Genomic DNA, 12,392 nt, shown 5'->3' on the forward strand with positions numbered 1-12,392 from the left:
ATTTTTTCGTATTATTGACTACTAAAAAAATATATGGACGCCTTTAAAATACACTTTAGACCAAATATTATATTGTCACTACTTAGATGTTACCAATTATGTAATACCATGACTCCTAATTTGGTCATTTTTGTTAGACTAAAAAAGCTAACGATCGCTAGAATATTTCCCAAATACCAATTAATATACTAGGGTTCCCAAACGTACGTCGCTTATTTATTTTTATATGAATTTGTGTGTAACTCAGTGCGTTTAAAATGTAAGCACGCAACATGCAGCAAGCATGGCTTCTGTCACGGCTCCGGCGCTGCAGGGCTCCGGCGGTCCCATGCGAGCTTATCGTCGCAGATGGTTTTCACGCTCACCACCGCAGCTTCGGCTTGCTGGCCGGCTCCGCCGGCCAGCCTCAGCCGCAGCGGCGAGCCTTAAAACTACCTGCGCCTCAGCTCGCAGGCCGCCTCGCCCCTCCGCGCCTTCGCGGAATTGAATTGCACTCTAGGGGTAGGGCAGACAAGACTACGTGGTGTCGGTTTTGCAGCGATTCGTTTTCGTCACTAACTATGATTTTTGGTAGTAATATTAATCTATTAGTTGGATAGAGTTTGGTGACCATTAATCCATTTTGGGAACCAAAAATAATATTTGTGCGAGATTTGCGATTTTTCTGATGTTATTTAATTTTTTTTGGATCATAACATTATATACTTTAGTGCCCTTTTAATAAAGTAAATTTATTTTTTTTGGAGTTGTTTATTTTATTTGGTGCCTCAGCTTAGAGTCTTAAAAATATTTTTGGTGACCGCCTAAATTATACCCCTATTTAAATATAAGTTATTTGTATTAAAACTATTTTATCTATAACTAGTAAAATGATGAAAAGGTGTTGCGTTTATACTTGTAAAAGTGAATCCTATGGTGGTTGCACATATCGTTCCACAGGTTAGCTAATAATAACATTTTCATAGGTAAATCAAACAAGTAAGATGCCCATGAATTCTTATAATGAATGTGTGATAGATTCTTAAACTGTTGTACTATTATTTATTACCTATAGCTTACCAAAAAATTAACAATTAATATAAATGGCTCAGCAGTCTATATGAGAAGCAAAAAATTCAGTCGTATGCAGTCTTCAATTCGAGACTTCCTGATCCCGATTCTCCAACGTAATAATGTCAAAATCGAATAGAAATCGAATCGCAATAGCAGTTTTATATATCCCATATCGGGCATTCTGCTACTAATATAAGACCAATCGTATTCCAACGACATTCGATTGGTGTGCGATTGGTCTGCTACTTGTGTGCGTTCGCGCAGCGGAATGTTGTTGAATTTAAAGATTTTAATTATGCAGATAACTAGTGTATGACGTCCTATAATTGTGTTCGTTGTGCGATTGGTCTGCTATTTTGGTGATTTTGGTCTATACGGTAGTTTGCTCTACAATCATATTGCAATCGTAAATCATTTGCAGACAAAATGATTCATTATTGAATGACAGAAAAGGATAAAAACTTTTGTTTCAAAGAAAAAATAGCGGAATGCTACATACGCTTCAATCGAAATCGAGTCGGGATTGGATCTCAGTCGAATGTGAATTGTACTTATGTCACTTAAGTAAAATTAGGAGAATCGAGCCCTGCTTTTATAGGTAGGTACCTACTGCTAATTCCCGCCAATTATTAAAATTATAAACATTCGTAGTTACAGATTTTATTTGTTTATACGACTTCAAGAAAGGTTCTCAATTAGGTTCTCAATAGGGTTCTCAATAGGGTTCTCAATAGGGTTCTCAATAGGGTTCTCAATAGGGTTCTCAATAGGGTTCTCAATAGGGTTCTGTATTCAAAGGGTAAAACGGGACCCTATTGTTTTCGCTCCTCTGTCCGTCCATCCGTCCGTCCGTCCGTCTGTCCGTCCGTCCGTCCGTCTGTCACCAGGCCGTATCTCATGAACCGTAATGGTTAGAGAGTTGATCACAGATGATGTATTTCTGTTGCCGCTATAACTACAAATACTGAAAACTAGAATAAAATATATATTTTTGGGGAGTCACATACAACAAACGTGTTTTTTTTTGCTCATTTTTGCTCTGGTACGGAACCCCTCGTGCGCGAGTCCGACTCGCACTTGGCCGGTTTTTTTTGTACCTATGTTTGTTACGCCATTGCGCCGCCATTTATTAATTGATTTTTATGATTCTTATTTTGTTTGATATGGTCTACTTTCGAGTTGGCCTCATAGTCCTTAACACTCAGATGTATGCCTGATAGAACTATTCGACAGTGAAGGTTTGGACTGTTTGGAGCTTTGGAGCATAAAACCGACTCCTAGAAACACTGAAAAGCAAAAAAAAAACTATTGTTAGGTGCATCGGCCTAGAAGTCGGTGGCGAAATAAACTTAGGTTACATCCATTAGGCACTTTTTTTTTGGCTTTTTAGTGACAAGTATAGTTGTCACTATATCGGGTGTGTCGTTCATAATCACATTAAATGAAATGCATTAATATACTGGTTAATATATGTCGATTAACACAAAGAAAAAAGAAAAATACGTAAAAATAAAAAAATGAATTTTTCAAACAAAGTAAATAGGATAAAAATGTGCGAAAATTAGAACACCATATAAAAGTCAGTCATTACAAACAACTGAAATTCTCCCTTGAAAACTGACAGCTGTCAACAGTTCCAAACATTCGATACTCCTAACTTTATCTCTGCTTTACACATGATGTTGTAAATTATAAAAACTAAAAATGACTCCTGTGATTAAACCACTGAATGGATTAGGTTATTTTTTTTACAATTCGCCATAGAATGTCATAAAGTATATGCGGTAGGATTTAATGTGATTGTGAACGACACACCCTGTATATCCACTTTAGTTGAAAGCTAGTTTTTCATAAAAGGCCTGACCTTTAACCTTGTGAGGCATTAACCTTGTGTGTCCCTTTTCACGCTTAAAAATTTTCAAAACCAAGCAACCTGTTTTCAAGCGGTTTTTTTAAATAGACAGAGAGATTAAGTGAAACTTTTATATGTTTAACTAGCTTCTGCCAGCGACTTCGTCCGCGTTAAATGCGGACTTTGTGCAAAGAGAGGAAATAATAAACACCAGCTTATCCAATTATCTAAATCTTTGCGTACCAACTACTACTTCACCTAAAAAGAAATAAAATGTTTGTAGCAAAAGAAAATTAAAAATAAATTACTTAAAGTCTTAAAGTTATAATTGTACCAAGTTTCATTAAAATCCGTCAAGTAGTTTTTGTTTCCATAACGATCATACAGACAGACAAACAAAAATTTCACTGCAACAAAAAATGCAATATTTTTGGCATCAGTATCGATCACTAATATTCCCCCGATAGTTATTTTGGAAATATATTTAATGCACAGAATTGACCTACACTACAGACTCTACAGACTTGACTTGGCTACAGATTTATTATAAGTATAGATAACATACATTAAATAGTGGGGAAATACTGTTATCCCATGCGAAGCCGGAGCGGTTCGCTATATTTTTGCTGCGAAACACATTCTGCTGAAGATTTCATTAATAACATAGAGGCATAATCATAATATGGTATGTCCTTCACTTCAGTTGGGCAGGTTTAGACCTAGTTGGATAAAGGCCTAGCTCAGAGGAGGCTGTTTAGGGGATTAAGAACCTCTCAAAATTCCTGTGCCCTGTCAAACTCTGTGTGCTGTCAAATTAATCGTGACAAATAAACTTTATGTTAATATTTTTATAAAAAAAATCTACACAATTTTTCAAGCCTCAGTATCTAAGCTAGATTATTTACGATTGTATTATACATTATCGATCACGGCATGACAGGTATGTTGTAGAATAAACGTGCACAATAGTCTAGTCTCATTATAAAAGGTCATGAAAAAATCTCGAGAGCTTGGCCGCCATGGGCCGCCCACGGCACCCACGGTTCTTTACACATACACCGACCATTTTTAATCGCATCATATAAAGAACAAGTATCCTTACACTATTGATTAAAAATAATAAATCAGAACAGTTACAGAATCAGAAACACTTTGAAGACAATAGAAAATGAAAATATAGGTGCAAGATGTAAACAAACCAAGATAAGCTTGCGGTTGCGATCGGGCTGTGATAAAAGAATACGTAAAAGTCAACTGCAATTAGGACGTGTGCATTGTAGCGGACACCTGCTTCATACTAAAGGAGCACCTATACCATCGTTAACAACATGTCTGAAAACGACCATATTATCACTTATGTAACTGACCTCAAACTTCGCTCTTCTTATACCAGAATTGCCGATATTATGTTCACCAGACCGAATGGAACACGAAGTGAAAATATTATCATCAAGGATATTACTTCAACCAACGAAAAACGATTCAGTTTATCTAACAGGATAACAAAAATTCCAAAAGATCCTGAATCATTGGGCGATATTATTAAAACCCAAGATGCAAAAGCAAAATCTTTAGCAAAGGGCGTTGATCGAAAAATTGTCGTAATTAAAAATGGAACATCATTGAATACAAGTGTATCTAATAGCATGAACACACTTAGTATTTCGTCGAGCACTAGCGTCACATACAATTCTGCTTATTGTTCTAGTTCTCTGTCTCTTATGAGTTCATTAGAGGGATCAATGTCAAGGTAATCTTCATGCTCCATGTAGGTTTCACCGTCATAATAATCATAATCATCTGCCTAGCTTTTCTCCAATGGAGCTGAGTACCTCTGTTTCATATGGAGAGACTGATTTCCAAAACTCAGTTACGCGGGCAACCTGATACCTCTTGGTAAGACTGGTTGTCAGACTTTCTGGCTTCTGAATACACGTAACAACAGCCAAAGATGTTTAAATGACAGCCAGAACTCACCAGTTTGTCGTGCCTTCCGAAACACGGAAGATCTCGTTATGACAAGATGGTCACTCATTCATACACCGACCGCGCCAAGGGTTGCTTAGCCTTATGATCGTTCAATCCGCGCAGCTTTGACTTAATCACAGTCACAAAACCAATTTAAGGCTGGCCCCAGACCTACCGTTCCATTCCGGCCCGGTTTCTTAACAATCGGTATAGTAAGAACAGAAAAGAGACCGGGTCATCGCCCCACACATGCCTGTTGACTCGGCCGGACCGGACCGGCACATAGATCTGGGGCTAGCTTGAATGTTAAAAAATATTACAGCATTTCGGTGAGCGATAAAAATACAAGTATTCATAAGCCTGGGGGATCTAATCATATGAGTACAAAAGCAACGAGCCCACGACTTGAATACAAAGTATTTAAAGTAACCCAAACAACTGTTGATGAAGTTAATATGACTGTTGATCAATCTACCCTGAATACAGCAAGTGAAAACCCTAACGAGTCTACAGATGTACTTAGTTCGCTCGATATTTCAAATATAATGGCGAAGATTCTAAAGAAAAAGAGATTTTCTGATGCTTCAAACATTTTTATAATAGTCCCAACGTCTACCAATAGCGGTTCAGAAGCCGCTTCCGAAAGCCTCAAGTCTGTTACTAGTCGCACATCTAAAGACACTCATGTTATAGCTGAACGTTGCACTTTTGTGGACTTGGGTACGTGTTACTTTCCCTCTCTCTTTGTCGGTAATGTGGTTCAAAATTTTCATGAGGTTATTTGCCCAAATGTAACCTTTTGCATTGCCAACAATTCTAGAAATCCGAGTTTTATTAACATTTGCAAAATTATGAATCTAAAGCATTCTATTTTAGACACACCGCTGCGAAAAACGCCGATAATCCAACATGAAATAAAAGTTTTAGGAAAGGGTAAGAAATTTTATATGGAAGAAATACACACATCAGAATCATCAACTGAGTTCGAGAAAGAATCAGTTGAGGTTCTTAGAAAAGTTGAGTGGAGCAAAAATAAGTATTGTCAAATGGCCGCATCGACTACCAAGTTACAAATATTTGGGAAGACAGATGTAGATTTTGGTACAGATACAACGATGGATAGGCCATGTTGCTGTTGTGCAAAGATATCCACCGCTACCTTTGTGGTTCAAAACTGCAGCAGTTCCAAGGACAAATATATAGCCAATGTTATGTCCAGGAAAAGCACCCCATTATTTCTGAAGGGTAAATTATTTGCCTTATTAAATCTTTCGACTAGACTACTATTTTTTCCTTCTTAAACGAGTAGTCATCAGTACTAGAAGACGAGAGTAACTAAGTAGCTATGGCCGATTGATTGGTTGTGGTTACGTTTTTACCCGCAAAGGGATGCTTGCCATGCCTCTATTGAATACTTTTTTGCATAGGTAATTTATGTGATTTCCATACAACGAATATTTCATGTTTTAGGTAAAGCATCCCGCTGGTTTCGTTCTTTGGGGAGGCGTGCGCCATCTTTTTCTACACTTCCGAGCGATATGCGTATGTGCTCTAATTGCGGATTGTATCACAAACCTACAAACCATTCTCAAGATGAATGTGAAGAGCCCAACTGCTTACCGTGTGAATCTGAATATTTCTGTCCACATATTCCTATGCCATGTTCTTCTTATACAGAACATCCAAATTCAAGATTAAAAACTCCACACGTAGAGTCAATGCAGCTCAGGGGTAGAGTTGGTAGGTTTTTCTATACTTGGGCGATGTAAGGGGCAAACATACTATACCTAAATATTTCAATAGTAATGTTGATATTATTTTTTGTAGGTAAACAACTTCATGTCAGACCAGTAGAGTCTGTAGGGGGATTACTCTGCGAGTGCAGTGGTACAAAATCAATAACAGTTAACCGGAAAGTAGATATATGCCCACGTTGTGACCTACTGGAGGAGACTGAATCAGGCTCTGTAGAGGGAATGATGTCAAAAGGTATGATAACGGATTTAAAGGGCTTCGAGATATTTGATCTTCAGTGTAACAACATGTCTCCGGAAGAAAGAATACTATTTGAAACTGCTGTTAAAAAAATTGCTGCGCAGGCGGGGACTCGAATTGGTGAACAGCCGTGCGAACAAACAAGACGACAGCCAAGTGAGCAGCCAAGTTCAGAACCAACACAAGAGCTAATGGAACAACCAGTACTTAAATCAAACAGACAACCACACAGAAAGAAGAAAAGGAAGAATACAACCTCACAACAACCTTCGGAGCCTAAAGGATGTGATATTCTTGAAGGTTTGGGCGAAAAAAAACTAACCTGTCAGCATTTAGAGCCAAAAGAACATACGAAAAGAGAACCGAAAGAACCTACTAGTACAGAGCCAAAAGCACCTACTAAAATAAATTCGAAAGATCCTACTAAACCAGATTGTCTAGATAATCTCGTAGATTTTCAAAAGAAAGAAAGCCGTAAGTATTCAGAGTCAAAAGAACTTACTAAAAGAGAACCGAAAGAACACGCTAGAACTGAGTCGAACGCACCTATTAAAATCGAATCGAAAAAACCTACTAAACCTCTCGACTGTTTCGACGAAAAAAAACGAAGCCGTCACCATTCACAGTCAAAAGAACTTACTAAAAGAGAATCGAAAGAACATACTAGAACAGAGCCAAATAAGTTAGAAAGCCGTAAGTATTCAGAGTCAAAAGAACTTACCAGAAGAGAACCGAAAGAAGCCGCTAGAACTGAGTCGAACGCAGTTACTAAAATCGAATTGAAAGAACCTACTAAACCTCTCGACTGTTTCGACGAAAAAAAACGAAGCCGTCACTATTCACAGCCAAAAGAACTTACTAAAACAGAACCGGAAGAACGTACTAGAACAGACCCGAAAGCTCCTACGAAAATCAAAACGAAAGAACCTTTTAAAACAGATTGTGCATGTAATGATGTCGCAGGTTTGGACGAAAAAAAACAAGGCCATCATCAGCATTCAGAACAAAAAGAATCGAAGGAGCCCTCTAGAACAAAGGCGAAAGCACCTACTAACATCAAATCGAAAGAACCCGTTAAACCAGATTGTTTATGTGATGATTTTGTAGATTTAGGTGAAAAGAAAGAAAGCCGTAAGCATTCTGAGTCGAAAGAACTTACTGAAAGAGAACCGAAAGAATCCACTAAAACTGAATTGATAGCACCTACTATAGCAGAACCAGAAGAACGTATTAAAACAGAGAAAAAAGCACCTATTAAATCAGATCGTGATGATCTCGCAGGTTTCGACGAAAAAAAAGAAAGCCGTCAGCATTCAGAGCCAAAAGAACTAACTAAAAGAGAATCGAAAAAACCTGCTTGTACAGAGCTAAAACCACCTACTAAAATAAAATCGAAAGATCATATAAAATCAGATTATGATGATTTTAAAGGCGAAAAGAAAAAAAGCTTTAAGCTTTCAGAGTCGAAAGAACTTACTAAAAGAGAACCAAAAGAACCCACTAGAACTGAGTCGAAAGCACCTACTAAAACAGAACCAAAAGAAAGTATTAAAGCAGAGCAAAAAGCACCTACTAAATCAGATTGTGAACGTAATGATCTTGCAGGCTTGGACGAAAATAAAGAAAGCTGTCAGCATGTAGAGCCAAAAGAACTAACTAAAAGAGAACCGAAACCTACTAGTCCGGAGCCAAAATCACCTACTAAGTCGAAAGAAAATAGAAAACCAGAGTGTGATGATTTTAAAGGCGAAAAGAAAAAACGCTCTAAGCATTCAGAGCCGAAAGAACTTACTAAAAGAGAATCAGCTTGTGTAAGCCATGATGTCATAAGTTTTGACGAAAGTAGAGAAAGCCTTATTAAGCATTCAGAGCTCAAGGCACCTACTGAATCAGACTGTGTATGCGATGACGTCGGAGATTTAGGCGTAAAGAAAGGAAGTCGTCAGAACCTGCAGGTCAAGGCACCCACTGAATCAGACTGTGTATGTGATGACGTCGGAGATTCTGGCGTAAAGAAAGGAAGCCGTAAGAACCCGCAGATCAAGGCACCTACTGAATCAGACTGTGTATGTGATGACGTCGGTGATTTCGGCGTAAAGAATGGAAGCCGTAAGCATTTAGAGCCAAGTCAACCTACTCAACCAGGTTGTGAACGGCATAATGTCATAGGTTTTGACGAAAATATAGATCCACAGCTCAAGGCACCTACTAAATCAGACTGTTCATGTAATGACGTCAGAAATTTTGGAATAAAGAAAGGAAGCCGTAAGCAGCCACAGCCCAAGGCACCCACTGTTTCAGAAAGCTCATATAATGACGTTAGTGATTTTAGCATAAAGAAAGGAAACCGTAAGCATCCCCAGCCCAAGGCACATGCTGTTTCAGAAAGCTCATATAATGACGTTAGTGATTTTAGCATAAAGAAAGGAAACCGTAAGCATCCCCAGCCCAAGGCACATTCTGTTTCAGAAAGCTCATATAATGACGTTAGTGATTTTAGCATAAAGAAAGGAAACCGTAAGCATCCCCAGCCCAAGGCACATTCTGTTTCAGAAAGCTCATATAATGATGTTAGTGACTTTAGCATAAAGAAAGGAAGCCGTAAGCATCCCCAGCCCAAGGCACCTATTCAAGAAGGCAGTGCATATGAAGGTGTCAGTAATTTTGGCGGAAAAAAAGGAAGCCGTAAGCATCTGCAGGTTAAAGCAACTACTGAATCAGACTGTGTATGTGATGACGTCAGTGATTTTGGCGTAAAGAAAGGAAGCCGTAAGTATCCACAGGTCAAGACACCTACTGAATCAAATTGTGTATGTGATGACGTCGGAGATTCTGGCGTAAAGAAAGGAAGCCGTAAGAACCTGCAGGTCAAGGCACCTAATGAATCGGACTGTGTATGTGATGACGTCGGAGATTTTGGTGTAAAGAAAGTATGCCGTAAGCATCCACAGCTCAAGACACCCACTGTTTCAGAAAGCTCATATGATGACGTTAGTGAATTTAGCATAAAGAAAGTGCGTAGTTTTCTTCAGAAAAGAAGCCGTAAGTATTTAGGACCGAAAGTACTTCCTAAGTCATTGCCGAGTGGACCTACTCATCCGGGCTGTGCATGCTATGATGACTTAGGTTTTGACGAAAGTAAAAGAAGCTGTAATCATTCTCATCTCAAGCTACCTACTGAATCAGACTGTGTATGTGATGACGTCAGTGATTTTAGCGTAAAGAAAGGAAGCCGTAAGTATTTAGGGCCGAAAGTACTTACTAAATCATTGCCGAGTGAACCTACTCGACCAGGTTGTTCATGCCATGGTGAGACATGTTTTGGAGTAAAGAAAGAAAGCCGTAAGCACTTAGAGTCAAAAGTACTTAATAAACCATTGCTGAATCAACCTACTCAACCGAGTTGTGTATGCCATGATGACATGGGTTATGACGAAAGTAAAGAAAGCCGTAGACCTAAAAAATCTAAAGTGAAACCCTATGCCATGGAGGCATCTAGCAGCAGCAGTAAAGGAGAATGCGTATGTCATGATGTCGTAAATTCACGATACAGTTGTTGGTCGGGACCTCACCAAATTTCAAAGACTGCAAGAAAAAAATGCAGGCCTTGGCAACTTAAGCAACTTCTAAAAAAATCTAAACCTAAGATCAAATCAGGATTCTCTTCTTCAAAGGAAAAAACTTCCTCTTCAGAAGTGAACTGTCCATGTAGTCATTTTGCCTTACAAAGAAAAAAAGAAATTGGAATAAGGAAATCTGCATTAAAATCAAGTACATGTGGATGCAACGAATGTAAAATGAATAACGAACGAAATTTTTCAAAGACAAAAAAATCCATTACGATAATTGATCCAAAATATGACACAAAGCCGCAACCTATTGACCATACCGGACTAACACCCAAATGTCAATCGGAATCTGACACCGACAAAGTACCACCTGTGTTTGGGTCAGGAGCAGCGTTATCCGAAAATCTGCCCTCAGAACCCGACGGAAATCAAAATGTGCACCCCGAGGAAATGCTTTCGTGTGAATGTTCCGAACAAGAGCCACAGCCTAAACTAATACCACAGCCCGAAAAAGTGCCACAGCCCCAAAAACAATCCGGACAAGTGGAACAGCCCGAACAAGTGCCAGAGCCCCAAAAAGTGCCACAGCCCGAACAAGTAGCAAATTTGCCCGTAAAGCCCGACGGAAAACAAAATAAGCACAAAAAGAAAAAGATTTTGTGTGAATGTCCCGAACAAGTAGCACAGCCCGAACAAGAGCCACAACAAGTAGCAAATCTGCCGCAAAAACCCAATGAAAAACAAAATGAGCACCCAAAGAAAAAGTTGCCGTGTGTATGTCCCGAACAAGTGCCACAGACCGATCAGGTGCCACAGACCGATCAAGAGCCACAGCCCGATCAAGAGCCACAGCCCGAACAAATAGCACAATCCGAAACTCCACCCGAGCCTCAGACTGTACTAGAAGTTCCATCTGCTGTTATATCTGAAGAGTACCTTTATCCAGGGATTGGGCCTAGCTGTGCATGGATAGAGTCTGATGAGATGATGAAATTAAGGTCCGACTTAACGGCAGTAAAATCAGGTTTTAGAGCGCGAAAGAAGAAGAGAAAACCGAATATTGAGTTAGACTTTGAAGATGCCATCAGATACTTTGCTTGTTTGAATCCTGAAAAATTCAAAGAGTTGATGCAAGATGAACTAGATAAACAGGTCGATGCTGAGGTTAGTAAGAGAAAAAATGAAAAAAAGTTTAAAAAAAAACAAGAAAAAGAAATGAAAAAGTTGGAAAAGGAAAGAAAAAAATCAGAGAAGAAAAAACAAAAAATATTTGGGACTAAAAAGAAAAAAGAAGCGTTACAATCGCCGGAGACTTCCGAGGAAATAACAAATATGTATCCTGAAAAAGGATTTAAATTAACCATAGCAGGCCCGTGTACACCAGGCCCCTTAGGCACGTTATGCTTCGAAATGACTCGAGTAGCTTACTTATCGTGGTGAAATACCCCATATTGCATTAAGATGTTTTTCTGTTAAGGTAACTCTTGAGTATATTATGTTAAACTATTTCGTACCCCTTTGTATAATTTTATAAGAATTATGTTCTTGAGAATTTACTAAAATGACCGCGTTCGTAAGAATAAATTTTGAAAATTAAGAAAAATGTGGATTATTATTCCTTTCCTTCTATTACCTACCTAAAGAGACAAGGTAAAGACTAAAGACCGACGGTTTTGCTCGCAATGCACATGAGATTTTAATTTAATTATTTAATAAGGTACATCAACGATAATATATATATAAAAAAAAATTATGGCCGACCGTTAACTTATAATATGTCCCTATATTCATATGTAACATAATAAACATAACAAAAAATACAAACAAAAAAACACGCAAACTATTGTGTTAATTAGGAAAAATTAATATGAAAATTAGCATTGGGGTGCAGAGCGGAGGACAGCGGGGCGGTACGGAGCGGTACCGAGCGGGGCGGTGCGTGACTTGCGTGCAGT

The 12,392-nt window shown here is 38.6% G+C and overlaps 1 protein-coding gene across 1 annotated transcript; it reads left to right on the forward strand.

Annotated features, from left to right (window-relative positions):
• The first annotated feature begins 3,696 nt into the window (after window positions 1-3,696).
• On the forward strand, window positions 3,697-11,877 carry LOC110379266 (uncharacterized). Its single transcript, XM_049840934.2, has 6 exons — window positions 3,697-3,845; window positions 4,045-4,655; window positions 5,196-5,593; window positions 5,750-6,118; window positions 6,344-6,613; window positions 6,701-11,877. The coding sequence occupies exons 2-6, from the start codon at window positions 4,234-4,236 to the stop codon at window positions 11,875-11,877; spliced, it is 6,636 nt and encodes a 2,211-aa protein (XP_049696891.2). The 5' UTR covers window positions 3,697-3,845; window positions 4,045-4,233.
• Window positions 11,878-12,392: the final 515 nt, after the last annotated feature.

The sequence above is a fragment of the Helicoverpa armigera genome, chromosome 1, assembly GCF_030705265.1.
Source record: "Helicoverpa armigera isolate CAAS_96S chromosome 1, ASM3070526v1, whole genome shotgun sequence".
NCBI lineage: Eukaryota > Metazoa > Arthropoda > Insecta > Lepidoptera > Noctuidae > Helicoverpa > Helicoverpa armigera.